Source organism: Populus trichocarpa, chromosome 12 (assembly GCF_000002775.5).
Source record: "Populus trichocarpa isolate Nisqually-1 chromosome 12, P.trichocarpa_v4.1, whole genome shotgun sequence".
Classification (NCBI taxonomy): domain Eukaryota; kingdom Viridiplantae; phylum Streptophyta; class Magnoliopsida; order Malpighiales; family Salicaceae; genus Populus; species Populus trichocarpa.
In genome coordinates this window covers 1,220,482-1,235,601 of record NC_037296.2, presented here as the reverse complement: position 1 = coordinate 1,235,601, position 15,120 = coordinate 1,220,482, and the positions used below count along the sequence as shown (strand labels likewise).

At 36.5% G+C, this 15,120-nt stretch overlaps 1 protein-coding gene and 3 long non-coding RNA genes across 19 annotated transcripts in view; 3 read left to right on the top strand and 1 right to left on the bottom strand.

Annotated features, from left to right (window-relative positions):
* The window catches only part of LOC127904127 (uncharacterized), a 57,512-nt gene extending 44,294 nt beyond the window's left edge, over positions 1 to 13,218 (top strand). Inside the window, exon 3 of the long non-coding RNA XR_008057015.1 lies at positions 12,955 to 13,218. This is a non-coding gene — a long non-coding RNA (uncharacterized LOC127904127). The remainder of the gene's footprint in view (positions 1 to 12,954) is intronic.
* LOC18103631 (rust resistance kinase Lr10) overlaps positions 1 to 14,660 on the bottom strand; it is a 59,555-nt gene extending 44,895 nt beyond the window's left edge. For 2 of the 16 annotated variants that reach the window (XM_052446168.1, XM_052446167.1), the window contains exon 1: positions 6,842 to 7,682. In XM_052446168.1, coding sequence (XP_052302128.1) covers positions 6,842 to 7,526 — 685 coding nt within the window. In that variant the 5' untranslated portion in view covers positions 7,527 to 7,682. Of the gene's footprint in view, positions 1 to 698; positions 726 to 5,080; positions 6,425 to 6,525; positions 6,553 to 6,841; positions 7,688 to 12,605; positions 13,400 to 13,500; positions 13,528 to 13,817 lie in introns of those variants that run through there. The other 14 variants (XM_052446177.1, XM_052446174.1, XM_052446175.1 and 11 more) reach the window with 14 other exon arrangements.
* On the top strand, positions 1,938 to 3,843 carry LOC127904128 (uncharacterized). The gene is made up of 2 exons (XR_008057016.1): positions 1,938 to 2,036; positions 2,983 to 3,843. It is a non-coding gene; the product is annotated as an uncharacterized LOC127904128 (long non-coding RNA).
* On the top strand, positions 9,028 to 10,778 carry LOC18103630 (uncharacterized). Its single transcript, XR_002977144.2, has 2 exons — positions 9,028 to 9,983; positions 10,204 to 10,778. It is a non-coding gene; the product is annotated as an uncharacterized LOC18103630 (long non-coding RNA).
* Positions 14,661 to 15,120: the final 460 nt, after the last annotated feature.

Below are 15,120 nucleotides of genomic sequence, written 5' to 3'. Positions count from 1 at the left end.
GATTCTGACGGAAAAATCGACACGTCACCGCACGGATCTGCCATTTCAAATCCGTCGGTGATTCCGTCGGCAATATAAACGGTCGTCGCTGTACGGGCTGTCTTTTTGAATCCGTCGGTGATTCCGTCTGAAAAAATAACCCGCCAAAACCTTCACGTCAGCGACCTGTTTTTTTTTACGATGGAAACGTTTCCGTCCGTAATTCAGTCGGTAACTACCGACAGACACTTACCGTCGGTAGTTACCGACTGAATTACGGACGGAATATTGTCCGTCGGTAATTTCGACCTCAAATTACTGACAGAAATTTTCCGTCGGTAAATCCGTTGCTATTTAGCGAATTTCTGGTAGTGACAGCAACAAAGATCTCATCAGAAAGCTTTCCTTTAAACACAGTTCCATATGCTCCCTGACCCAGCTTGTCCTTGAACTCATCCGTAATCCTTTTAATGTCAGCATACGTGTATCTTAGAGCTTTATAATCTGCCAGAAAGTTTTCAATCCTTTTCTGATTGTTTTTCGCTGCTTTATCGGAGCTGTAGACACGGTAGGCTGCGAACAATACTAGTAATACAAGAACCGAACCCACGGTTGCAGATGCAAGCAAAACATTTCTTTATCAAGAACTCATCAAGATAGTTTAGAAGAAGCAAGACAAAGAAACAATTTTAAAATTTCCAACTTTGTAGAAATCTCACCTGCACCCTCTATCTTCCTTTTTCTGTCTGTAAGAGAAAATATATGGTAACATTAGCTTCTTTAATAGCACGCATTCGACAATCATAATTCGTGGGTCTTTTTGTAAACCATGACTATCTTGTGCAGTTTACTAAATCTCAACATGTATATATCAAGCAACCAACCTACATAACCTGAAAACTACATGTTGTTAGAGAATAATATAAATCATATTTTAGAATCTTATCTAATAGCTTAAGTTATTAGATAAGGTTCTAGGATATAATTCCAATTAGTAGTATATTATATAAATGATTCTTTTGACACTAAGCGGTCACGAGTTCGAATCTCACCATCTCTATTTATTTGATAAAAAATTAAACACAAGGTAGTATGGATCCGTGCAAGTTTTAAACCCAAAAAACTTTCACTTGAGGACGTGTGTTAGAGAATAATATAAATCATAACCTGGAACACATGTTTCATAACTAAAATTGAAGAACTCGTGAAAATATTTGATTTTCTTAAGTAAAGATGTCGTCCAATAGTTCCAAATTAAGCACAAAGAATTAGATTGGCTGCAGAAAACTAAAGCAGAATCTAATACAGACCGTACCTTCATTTGATTTAGGCTTCTCAAAGCATTCAGTTTCAAGCTTAGGAGTGTTATTCTTCCATCTGCAGAACATGCCGTGTTCTCTACATGCTGCTGGTTCTGACCAATTCAAGCGAAGAATATTATCATGAATCGTTTCCCATGGAATTGATGGAACATTATACATCTTGGTACAAGAAGTCAGGTCTGTATCACCGATGAAATTATTAGAACTATAGGCATAGATATCATATCCAGGAACACCATGGCAAGGTATCCGCCAATAATAATCTCCATGCTTTGATGTACAGTTGAAAAGGGCATAATCGATCATCCTGGTACTGGGCCGCAAATTTGAAAGGAGATTGAGATAAACTGAAGTTTCTAAGCTGTCTTGGGAGGCAGTTATCTGGATCAGCTGCAAAGCCTGCAATGATTAACCGTGATGCATAGTCAATTTCCTTGATGTTGAGCGTCACAGAATTTGGTAGCTGCAACGATGTTTCTGTAATGTTTTGTATTAAAAAGATAGGAAATGGCAATAAAGCCCTTGGAGGCTTAAAGAGTAAGTATAAATGAATGAGGGGTAGTGTAGTAATTCAACAAACTTGATAAATATAAATAGAAAAAAAAAAAAAAGAGATCTGAAAATTTAGAGTGAAAAACTGACGGGAGAGAGAAGGGAGAAAGAAGAAGAAGAAGAAGAGAAAAGAGGGAAATTAGAAGGGAAATAGAAAGGGGTTGAAGAAATAAGTAAAAAAGGGTAAGATTATGCTTAAATGTGTATAATATGTTTTCTTTAGCTTTAATTTCAGTTTTGATGAATGTTAGGGTTTTGAAAATTTGTGTTATGGGTTTAATTGATGAATTAAATTGAATGTTATAAGGTTGATTGTTGTGGGTAATGGATTGTTAAGTTGAATTTGAGAGATTGTAGATAAAAATGATGATTTTGAGTTATGGTTTTGTTTGAATGGTGAATTTGTGTTAGAAATCAGGGGATAACAATAGGTAATCTGTGAAAATTCTGGGTTTGAGGTTGAAGATGACGAAAATTCAATTTGGTCCCTCAATTTTGGAAAATTACAGTTTAGTCCCCAAACTTTGGAAAATTACAGATTGGTCCCTGGAGCCTATTCCGAGATTCTGGACAGAATGAAATATGAATTATGGGCAGAATTACTGTATAGTTATGAAATTTTAACACTTTCAATTTAGTCCTTCAATTTGACAAAAATTACAATTTGACCCTAAAAATTTGGTAAAATTCCAGAATGGTCCCTGGAGTATAATGAGATATTCTGGACAGAATTAATGATTAATTATGGTCAGAATTTCAGTATAGTAATGGATTTATGACAATTTCAGTTTGGTCCTTCAATTTGACAAAAGTTGCAATTTGACCCTTAAAAATATGATAAATTACAGATTAGTCCCCAGATGTAATATTAACTTTTGCAGATTGGTTTGATGAATAATTGAGGGTTATTTAGTGAATTATTACCAATTTTATTATTTGTTTTATTATGTATTAGATTTCAGGAAAACCGTTAAATGTTGGGTTTTTAGGAAAAATAACTAGTTAGTTCAAAAACATATAGGGTTATGGAATACACCCTTAGATAAGTGTATTAAATAGGTTATATGTTCTTTTGAGTCATTCTTGAATATGTCTCATTTGTATTCAAATAATCCTGATATTCTACCAGCGGGACGTCAGTAGGATTTCCTTCGGTATCAGCTTTGAGTTTTGTTGCTTTCGAGTCAGGTGAGTGGATAATTTTCCATATGCATGAGAAATATTATAAATATTTGATTTGTTAATATGAATTGGATCATGCTTCTTGTTAATATATATGTTGATTATTATCCTTGTTATGATAAAGCATGATCAATTGTTGAATCTGAATTCTTGATATGAACCGGTATATATTTTGAATTGACTTCTGAATTGATAGCTCCTCATTTGATTGATGTCATGAGTTGAGCCTTGAGATATGAATATGTCTGTTTGATTATGATTATGAACCTATGGTATGTCAGTCAGAATACCCATGCTAACACAGGGTAGTGTTAGTCTTTGTGCACATCGTATCTGAACCCTAGTTGGTCGGGGGAGTCACCAACCTGTGTGGACTGATCATCCCACAATACGGAGCCTCATGCTCATTGCATTTTGATTTTCTGACGAGCTTTACCATATGATATTCTTGTTATGGCCTATTTGAGAAACCTTTCTATAAGAACCTAGAGCCATACTTGTATATATATTTCTCATTGTTGTATTACCTCGTATGTGTATATTGAATGTTATCTACTCACTGAGTTGTTGAACTCACCCTCTCATTATTATTCTTTTCAAGCTTATATCTTGATAGCAGGTTACTTTTGTTGAACCTTCCGAACCTGCTTTTTGGTTGTAATTTATACCTTCCTTTTATGTCAAGTTAGTGCTCCAAAACTATGAATTATATTAACTCTTGTATTAAGATAATTCAATTATATTATGAAGTTGATTTTGTTATTAATGCTGCGTTGAACTCTGATTAAGTTAGGATAAGTTTGTGTGTAAGTTTGGGTTCGCATAGGCATGGAACCTTGGAGGGGAACCTTGCCTATGTGCTGGTCATGGATCCGGGATTCGGGTCGTGACAGTTTCGTTCCTTTGATTGCAAGATAGAACAAACCCAGGATAGCCACAGTACTCTGGCTGCTTGTCGAGTCTGAACGGAAATCTCATGGCTGGACCATGCTTCTTACACTTTGCTTTTTGGAACTTATCGTTATGGCCAGCTCCATGACATACAAGGACCAGCATCAACAAGCAAACTACAGAGAGATCCATTTCCAAATACATAGTTTTTTTGAGCTTCACTGTCCTGCAAATGATGTTATCCTGAAAACGTAATTTGGGGCTTGGCTCTCTTGAGTAATTTCTGTATAGTTTACTCCATTGACTTGAGCCGTGGAAAACATTTCAAGGACTTGGCCAATCTGATATTGCTAGGTTCCTTTATGTTTTTTCCGTGTGGGGTATTTATGTTGTGGTGCGAAGTTGCTAGGAAAAGCCAGAGCTCAAATCTGTCGCGTTAGCAAGTCATCAAAGATTAGGGATAAGTTAAGTCAAGTTTGTCACTTTTCCATGGACCAGATAAGCAAAAGTCTTCTTCCATCCCAAGAAATGCAAGAGGTAATGCCGGTCATGCATAAAAGAGGTAATTCCAGATAAGCAAAAGTTGATGCTCCATTCTTACCATAGTAAAATTTCTTTTCTGAAAACAAATAGAGTATGTCGTTATACTTTTTGTTAAAGGAAATACACCATACAAGTCTTAGTCTTGTCGTCAAAAAACATAGATTTCAAATCAGAAATTCTCATTTGCTCACTATCATTAGTGGCAAATGAATAATTTCATACTCGGCTTCAATCATAATAAAGACATGAATGGTGGGAATTCATTCATGTCAATTCTTTTATTTAAGAACCTCATCTTAGTCTCAATCAAGATGACTTTTTAAGAATTACTTTGAGTTAAAATTGCTCCCGCTACACTCAAGTCGTTTATTGAGCATTAAAACTCAAATAGTTTCATCTCCACTCACTTTACAAGCGTTAGAGGTAATTACTCATATGAGTAAACTAATCTAAATCTATCAATATATTTTAACAAATTGTATTATACAATACTCACATTATATTTCATAAAACAAATAATGAATAATATGATATGCTAATGATATTTATTTATTATTCAATCATTGTGAGCCTATGCTTTTAATTCAAGAAATGACAGCCATTCTTATCACTTTGAGAACCAAAAAAATAAAGTTCAAATATTTATACTTAGTTTGCGTTGATCATATTGGCGTCAGTAATACATCCGAAACACCATCATTGTTCAATGTACGAAGATTATATTACATGCCTTGCTTTCAGTTGGACAAATATTACACACCCTCAAAGATTATAGAACGCCTCACTCTCTGCAGATATGTTTGCGTAGCCCTTCTACTTGACTACTTGATCATTGCATGCTTACTCTGTTTCAGAGATCACCTCCAACGCTTGATAATGAGGTCTCCCTGGCATATTTGCATGCATTCTTCCAGGACCTGCAGAAGCAAAAGGGCTAGGAGGCATTGTTAACTTGTCTCCTTCTCCTTCCAACATTTGCACGACAGTATTCATGGACGGACGATCCACGGGGTGCCACTGAATGCACCATAGTCCTACAAGAGTCAGCTTCTTTGCGATTTGCGCGTCCCCCTCCTTTTCAATTCTGATTCTCAGCTCTTCTCCTTTATCCAGGCTGTTGTAGACCCATTCTGGGAAGTAGATTTGGTTGCTGTTCTCTACCTTATCATCGATAGTCTTCCTCCCTCCGACCATTTCGAGCAACACCATTCCAAAACTATAAACATCAGACTTATAGGAAACATGCCCAAAGTTCCTAGAGAAAACTTCAGGTGCAATATACCCCATGGTTCCTCGAGCTGTAGTCATGGACACGGCACTCTGATCCTTGGAGCACAGCTTTGCCAGACCGAAATCAGAAATCTTTGGATTGAAATGGTCATCTAACAAGATGTTATGAGGTTTGATGTCGAAATGGAGGATTCGCTGATCACAGCCTTGGTGAAGATATTCGATGCCTTTAGCCATGCCAAGAGCAATATCCTGAAGCTTCTCCCAGCTAAGACTGGAGGTTTCGCCATGTTCTGAAGATACAAATTTCTCTAGTGATTCATTTGGCAGGTAATCATAGACTAGAGCTCTTCGAAATCCATCAGCACAGTAACCAACTAAGCGTATAACATTGACGTGATGGATCTTTCCCATTGTTGCCACTTCATTGATGAACTCTTCTCCGTTTCCTGTTGAGTTGTTCAGGATCTTCACAGCAACAAAGATCTCATCAGAAAGCTTTCCTTTAAACACAGTTCCATATGCTCCCTGACCCAGCTTGTCCTTGAACTCATCCGTAATCCTTTTAATGTCAGCATATGTGTATCTTGCGGGCTTGAGAGCTTTATAATCTGCCAGAAAGTTTTCAATCCTTTTCTGATTGTTTTTCGCTGCTTTATCAGAGCTGTAGACACGGTAGGCTGCCAACAATACCAGTAATACAAGAACTGAACCCACGGTTGCAACTGCAAACAAAACATTTCTTAATCAAGAACTCATCAAGATAGTTTAGAAGATGCAAGATAAGGAGACAATTCTAAAACTTCCAAATTTGCAGAAATCTCACCTGCACCCTCTATCTTCCTTATTTTGCCTGTAAGAGAAATATATGGTAACATTAGATTCTTTAATAGCACGCATTCGACAATCATAATTCGTGGATCTTATCTAAACCATGACTATCTTGTGCAATTTACTAATCTCAACATGTATCAAGCAACCAACCTACATGACCTGAAAACTACATGTTTCATAACTAAAATTGAAGAACTCGTGAAAATATTTGATTTTCTTAACTAAAGAGTCATCCAATAGTTCCAAATTAAGCACAAAGAATTAGATTGGCTGCAGAAAACTAAAGCAGAATTTAATACAGGCCGTACCTTTATTTGATTTAGGCTTCTCATAGCATTCAGTTTCAAGCTTAGAAGTGTTTTTCTTCCATCCGCAGAACTTGCCTTGTTCTTCACAACCTACACATGCTGCTGGTTCTGACCAATTCAAGTGAAGAATATTATCACCGCGAATCATTTCCGATGGAATTGATGGAACATTATACATCTTGGTACAATTAGTCAGGTCTGTATAACCGAGGAAATTATTAGAACTATAGGCATAGATATCATATCCAGGAACACCAAGGCAAGATATCGGATCATAATAATCTCCTTGCTTTGATGTACAGTTGAAAAGGGCATAATCATCCTGGTACTGGCCTGCAAATTTGAAAGGAGATTGAGATAAACTGAAGTTTCTAAGCTGTCTTGGGAGGCAGTTATCTGGATCAGCTGCAATGATTAACCGTGATGCATAGTCAATTTTCTTGATGTTGAGCGTCACAGAAGTTGGTAGCTGCAACAATGTTTCGTTCCTTTGATTGCAAGATAGAACAAACCGAGGATCATAGCCACAGTGAACTGGCTGCTTGTCGAGTCTGAATGGAAATCTTATGGCCGGACCATGCTTCTTACACCTTGCTTCCTGGAACGTTTCGTTATGGCCAGCTCCATGACATACAAGGACCAGCATCAACAAGCAAACTACAGAGAGATCCATTTCCAAAGACATAGTTTTTTTGAGCTTCACTGTCCTTCAAATGATGTTATCGTGAAAAAGGTAATTTGGGGCTTGGCTCTCTTGAGTAATTTCTGTATAGTTTACTCCATTGACTTGAGCCGTGGAAAACATTTCAAGGACTTGGCCAATCTGATATTGCTAGGTTCCTTTATGTTTTTTCCGTGTGGGGTATTTATGCTGTGGTGCGAAGTTGCTAGGAAAAGCCAGAGCTCAAATCTGTCGCGTTAGCAAGTCATCAAAGATTAGGGATAAGTTACAGTCAAGTTTGGCACTTTTCCAAGGACCAGATAAGCAAAAGTCTTCTTCCATCCCAAGAAATGCAAGAGGTAATGCCGGTCATGCATAAAAGTTGATGCCAGGCCCGCCCCCAAACAATTAAAATAAAATAAAAATTATATAGAACTAGCAGGCATATGAACTATGGTAAAAGTTACAATTCTAAAATAAAGTGCGGAAAAGCTGAATGAATAATCAGCCTAGTATGCATTGTATTTATAGATAGTATACAGTTATTTGAATTTTAAAAGAAGAGATAAGAATACAAGATAACAAGCTAAACATATATTTTTATCTTGAGATAAACATGATCTTATCTGTTACTAACAAAGCTTAACAGAAAAGAAAAGATAAACATTATTTCATCTGTTACTAACAAGACTAACAAAGGTTTATCTCTAACAGTAAACACAGACCAGACCGGCATACGACCAGGCTCAAGGTCAATCCATTTTTTTTTAATCAAAATTATGGCGTTTATAAAGAAATAAAATGCGGCCGCAGCTAGAATCCAAGTCGTCACGCTACCAGGTTTTAAGCTACGGTGAGAACCAACACAGCTCCTATTTATGGACACCATATGGTGGTTTCATTCCATTCCTATTAGTTTTCTGGGCCGCACTACACTGCGGAAAGCATCAAAACTTTTTTAAATTTAACAGGTAAATTTTGAATTTTTTTTTACCTGAATTCTTGCTTAGTCTTTAATTATTGAAAGAAAATATTAATAAAAAAAAATAATTCAATAAAAGGAAAAACAAAAGATGATAGAATTCTTTAAAAAAAAATTAAGTATTTAGTATTTTCATTAAACCAAATCTAACGGGTTAACTTTAAAACTTTTCAACCTGACTTCTTGTCCAGCTTGAATTTAAAATTAATCGGTATGAAAGTTGATTTTACATGATTCAATTGATTTGATAGGTATAAAAAAACAACTTAAATATCCAGTAAAAATATTTAAAAATTCAAAATAATTTTTTTTTTCAATATTAAAATATTTACATAATAAATCTATCCGGACCTTGTAACTTTCCTCGGAGGTAACTGACACTTGGCATTTGCATTTTGACTGGGACTTGCTTTTGCATTTTGACTGGGACTTTGATACTCCAGTGACAGCCGGCCGTCCTGGGAAATCTGTCATGCTCTAAACCCTCTATTATTATGAATAGCTGATTACTTAGGTTTGAGCTGACAGTATTATGGTCTTTAATTAATTAAAAGTAAATGCAGAATCTCAAAGTCTTCTCTAGCTTCTTTATTTATTTGAAAATTATCAGAATTTTAATAAAAAAATGGATGAAGTTTTGGCTTTAATAACCACCAACAAATTTCAGGCAACCTTTAGCCGACAACAGCCACGAGATAGCCTCAAGTCTCCGCCTTCAATCTGAAACAAGCCATCTGACATTATGTTTAGTAGAGTTCTTCTATGTGCTGTTTTTTTTGTGGTCCTCCTCATAAACCGTGAGCCCTGTGCTGCTAAAACAAATCATCTTTGTGAACATCCTTCTTCGTGTGGCCACCTTACTAACATTAGCTACCCTTTTCGACTACAAGGAGACCCGGAAAACTGCGGTGATCCTAGCTATCAGTTGACTTGCGGGAACAATCGTGCAAATATTCAACGATTCGGATAGCTGATGGAGATCAATTACTATGTGAAGGATAGCTGATGTTGGTTTACAAGAAGATAATTGCTCTACGCTTCCTCTGTATCATTTGTCAGAGAACAACTTCAGTTATGGAGATCCATATATGATTCCATTCATATACGGCACCAGAAAAAACATATTTCTATGTTGCCAGAATCCTATGCAGTCCCCTCTATATATCAGCACTAATTCTTGTATCACTGGAAAGGATTCTTGCATATCGTCCTTGTCCTCGAAGAAGGCATACCGGTATGTTGTTTCTGGCGATATGAAGGCTTCGGAAGTAGGGGACTCGTGCCATGTTGATCTAGTGCTTATGGCAACTCCGCCAGATAACAAAAGGAGCCTGTCATACATTGATATCCATAAAATTCTTGTGAATGGTTTGACGCTAGAATGGGATACTATTTACTGTAGAGAATGCAAGGCGCAAGGCTTTTGCTTATTGGATAATACCACTCGTGTCGTCAACTGCTCTAACCCCTGCAACATTTTCCATGGGCATCTTTCCAGTGTGCGTAAGCTTTCTATTGACTGTCCTCATGAATTCTCACAATATTTCTGAAATTCATGCTTGCACATTTGCCATGTTTCTTTATATGGTAAATAGCATCTCATCATAGAATTGTAGCTATCAAGAAATTTTCAGCTTATTTCTGTTGCATCAGATTATTTTGGTAGCATCTCATCATAGAATCTCTCGTCCTATTATGGTTTCTGACGTTCCAACGCAGGATTATGTCTTGCGATAAGACTTGTATGTGGGGCTCCATGTGTCTTCATCTTTCTGATCTATAAATGGAGGAGGCATTTACCAACGTATGACAACATCGAAGATTTTCTGCAAAGTCACCATAACTTCATGCCCATAAGGTACTCATACTCGGAAATTAAAAAGATGACCAACTATTTCAAGGAAAAATTGGGTGAGGGTGGCTAGGGCTCCGTATATAAGGGCATGCTCCGAAGTGGGAATTCTGTCGCAATAAAGATGTCAGGCAAGTCGAAAGCAAATGGTCAGGACTTCATCAATGAAGTTCCCACCACAGGAAGGATTCACCATGGTAACATCATCCGGCTCATTGGATTTTGTGTTGAGTGTAGATTTAAAAAGAAACTTACTCATGAGAATTTATTTTCTTATCCCTGAATTAATTATTTCAATGCCACTTCAATTACTAGAATCAAAGTGATATTATACAGTACGAATATTTTTATAGATCTTGTCAAATTAATACAGAGAATCCAAGATGGGAGAAGAGAAAGAGATAACCATGTTCTTTTAATAAAATGAAAAACTTTTTTTTTTCATATGGATTATGTCCCTTTATATATAAGTAGAGGAAGATGTTATTTTCTTTAGTAATTCCTCTAAATACTTGGACTAGGCTCATCTTTCATGGGCGGACCAAGCTTAACCCAATAATCAACATCTCTCACTCGCCCATGAATTACTGAAGCTATCTAATACATTATATTTCAAACTTGCACAAGAATTTCATACTTAACGAACGGACTATGCGACCTGAAGCACAAAGTGAAAGGAGCTCCAATATATAAAACTAATACTTGTCATATAGGAGACATCAATCTCATAATTAATTATTTCTTAAAGTGTATTAATATACCTAAAGTATTTTTAGTTACACATGACTAAATATAATTCAATCCCTCAAGAATTTTATACTCAATTCATCTTTACAATTACAAGTATTCTAAACCATATTAAATTTATTCGAGTGATATGATCTCTGCCGGAGAATACAAGTAACGGGTGTACAACTAAAATTACTTTTCTTTTCCACTCATATCAATCAGATCTGAATTAACTCGATTTTCTAAGAGTATTTTTTTAAGTCGAATCATTCCATGACCATAGAATATATTCCTAAAGTAGCGATTATTCAAAAGTCACAAAGGGTAAAATTTTAAGATCTTAGATATGATCTCCAGGACTCACATAATAAAGAAGTAGAGATCCGTTCTTTATTCTTGTAATAGTTGTAAGCACATGTAGTATGAAATACATGATATAGTGAAGCTTACTTTTTTCTTTTCTGAAAAAAAAAAGAGTATGTCGTTGCACTTTTTGTTAAAAGAAATACACCATACGAGTCTTAATCTTATCGTCAAAAAACATAGATTTCAAATCAGAAATTCTCATTTGCTCACTGTTATTAGTGGCAAATGAATAATTTCATACTCGACTTCAATCATAATAAAGACATGAATGGTGAGAATTTATTCATGTCAATTCTTTTATTTAAAAACCTCATCTTGGTCTCAATCAAGGTAACTTTTTAAGAATTATTTTGAGTTAAAATTACTCCTACTACATCCAAGTCGTTTATTGAGCATTAAAACTCAAATAGTTTCATTTCTACTCACTTTACAAGCGTTAGAAGTGATTGTTCATGTGAGTAAACCAATCTAAATCTATCAATATATTTTAACAAATTATATTATACAATGCTCATAATATATTTTACAAAACAAACAATGAATAACATGATATATTAATAACATTTATTTATTATTCAATCATTGTAAGCATGCTTTGGACTGAAGATATGACAGCCATTCTCATCACTTTGAGAAACAAAAGAATAAAGTTCAAATATTTATACCTAGTTTGCATTGATCATATTGGCGTCAGTAATACATCCAAACACCATCATTGTTCAATGTACGAAGATTATATTACATGACTTGCTTTCAGTTGGACAAATATTACACACCCTCGAAGATTATAGAACGCCTCGCTCTCTGCAGATATGTTTGCGTAGCCCTTCTACTTGACTACTCGATCATTGTATGCTTACTCTGTTTCAGAGATCACTTCCAACGCTTGATAATGAGGTCTCCCTGGCATATTTGCATGCATTCTTCCAGGACCTGCAGAAGCAAAAGGGCTAGGAGGCATTGTTAACTTGTCTCCTCCTTCCAACATTTGCACGACAGTATTCATGGACGGACGATCCACGGGGTGCCACTGAATGCACCATAGTCCCACAAGAGTCAGCTTCTTTGCGATTTGCGCGTCCCCCTCCTTTTCAATTCTGATTCTCAGCTCTTCTCCTTTATCCAGGCTGTTGTAGACCCATTCTGGGAAGTAGATTTGATTGCTGTTCTCTACCTTATCATCGATAGTCTTCCTCCCTCCGACCATTTCAAGCAACACCATTCCAAAACTATAAACATCAGACTTATAGGAAACATGCCCGAAGTTCCTAGAGAAAACTTCAGGTGCAATATACCCCATGGTTCCTCGAGCTGTAGTCATGGACACGGCACTCTGATCCTTGGAGCACAGCTTTGCTAGACCGAAATCAGAAATCTTTGGATTGAAATGGTCGTCTAACAAGATGTTATGAGGTTTGATGTCGAAATGGAGGATTCGCTGATCACAGCCTTGGTGAAGATATTCGATGCCTTTAGCCATGCCAAGAGCAATATCCTGAAGCCTCTCCCAGCTAAGACTGGAGGTTTCGCCATGTTCTGAAGATACAAATTTCTCTAGTGATTCATTTGGCAGGTAATCATAGACCAGAGCTCTTCGAAATCCATCAGCACAGTAACCAACTAGGCGTATAACATTGACGTGATGGATCTTTCCCATTGTTGCCACTTCATTGATGAACTCCTCTCCGTTTCCTGTTGAGTTGTTCAGGATCTTCACAGCAACAAAGATCTCATCAGAAAGCTTTCCTTTAAACACAGTTCCATATGCTCCCTGACCCAGCTTGTCCTTGAACTCATCCGTAATCCTTTTAATGTCAGCATACGTGTATCTTGCGGGCTTGAGAGCTTTATAATCTGCCAGAAAGTTTTCAATCCTTTTCTGATTGTTTTTCGCTGCTTTATCAGAGCTGTAGACACGGTAGGCTGCCAACAATACCAGTAATACAAGAACCGAACCCACGGTTGCAACTGCAAACAAAACATTTCTTTATCAAGAACTCATCAAGATAGTTTAGAAGATGCAAGATAAGGAAACAATTCTAAAAGTTACAAATTTGCAGAAATCTCACCCGCACCCTCTATCTTCCTTATTTTGCCTGTAAGAGAAAATATATGGTAACATTAGATTCTTTAATAGCACGCATTCGACAATCATAATTCGCGGATCTTATGTAAACCATGACTATCTTGTGCAATTTACTAATCTCAACATGTATCAAGCAACCAACCTGCATGATCTGAAAACTACATGTTTCATAACTAAAATTGAAGAACTCGTGAAAATATTTGATTTTCTTAACTAAAGAGTCATCCGATAGTTCCAAATTAAGCACAAAGAATTAGATTGGCTGCAGAAAACTAAAGCAGAATTTAATACAGGCCGTACCTTTCTTTGATTTAGGCTTCTTATAGCATTCAGTTCCAAGCTTAGTGTTATTCTTCCATCTGCAGAACATGCCGTGTTCTTCACAAATTCCACATGCTGCTGGTTCTGACCAGTTCAAGTGAAGAATATTATCACCGCCAGTCATTTCCGATGGAATTGATGTAACATTATACATCTTGGTACAAGAAGTCAGATCTGTATAACCGAGGAAATTATTAGAACTATAGGCATAGATATCATATCCAGGAACACTAAGGCAAGGTATCCGATCATAATAATCTCCATGCTTTGATGTACAGTTGAAAAGGGTACAATCATACTGGTACTGGTCCGCAAATTTGAAAGGAGATTTAGATAAACTGAAATTTCTAAGATGTCTTGGGAGGCAGTTATCTGGATCAGCTGCAATGATTAACCGTGATTTATAGTCAATTTTCTTGATGTTGAGCGTCACAGAAGTTGGTAGCTGCAACAATGTTTCGTTCCTTTCATTGCAAGATAGAACAAACCCAGGATCATAGCCACAGTACTCTGGCTGCTTGTCGAGTCTGAATGGAAATCTTATGGCCGGACCATGCTTCTTACACTTTGCTTCTTGGAACGTTTCGTTATGGCCAGCTCCATGACATACAAGGACCAGCATCAACAAGCAAACTACAGAGAGATCCATTTCCAAAGACTTAGTTTTTTTGAGCTTCACTGTCCTGCAAATGATGTTATCGTGAAAACGTAATTTGGGGCTTGGCTCTCTTGAGTAATTTCTGTATAGTTTACTCCATTGACTTGAGCCGTGGAAAACATTCCAAGGACTTGGCCAATCTGATATTGCAAGGTTCCTTTATGTTTTTTCCGTGTGGGGTATTTATGTTGTGGTGCGAAGTTGCTAGGAAAAGCCAGAGCTCAAATCTGTCGCGTTAGCAAGTCATCAAAGATTAGGGATAAGTTACAGTCAAGTTTGTCACTTTTCCAAGGACCAGATAAGCAATAGTCTTCTTCCATCCCAAGAAATGCAAGAGGTAATGCCGGTCATGCATAAAAGAGGTAATTCCAGATAAGCAAAAGTTGATGCTCCATTCTTACCGTATGGTCTTTTTCTTTCCTTACAAGGAACGCCGACTTTTGGGAGAATGCCGACTTTTGGGAGTGTGGATATGGTTGTTTTTCAAAGTGTTTTCTGTATTGAAATACATTAAAATGATATTTTTTTTATTTTTAAAAAATTATTTTTGATATCAGCGCATCAAAACGATCCAAAACATACCAAAAAATTAATTTTTAATAAAAAATATTTTGAATTTTGAGG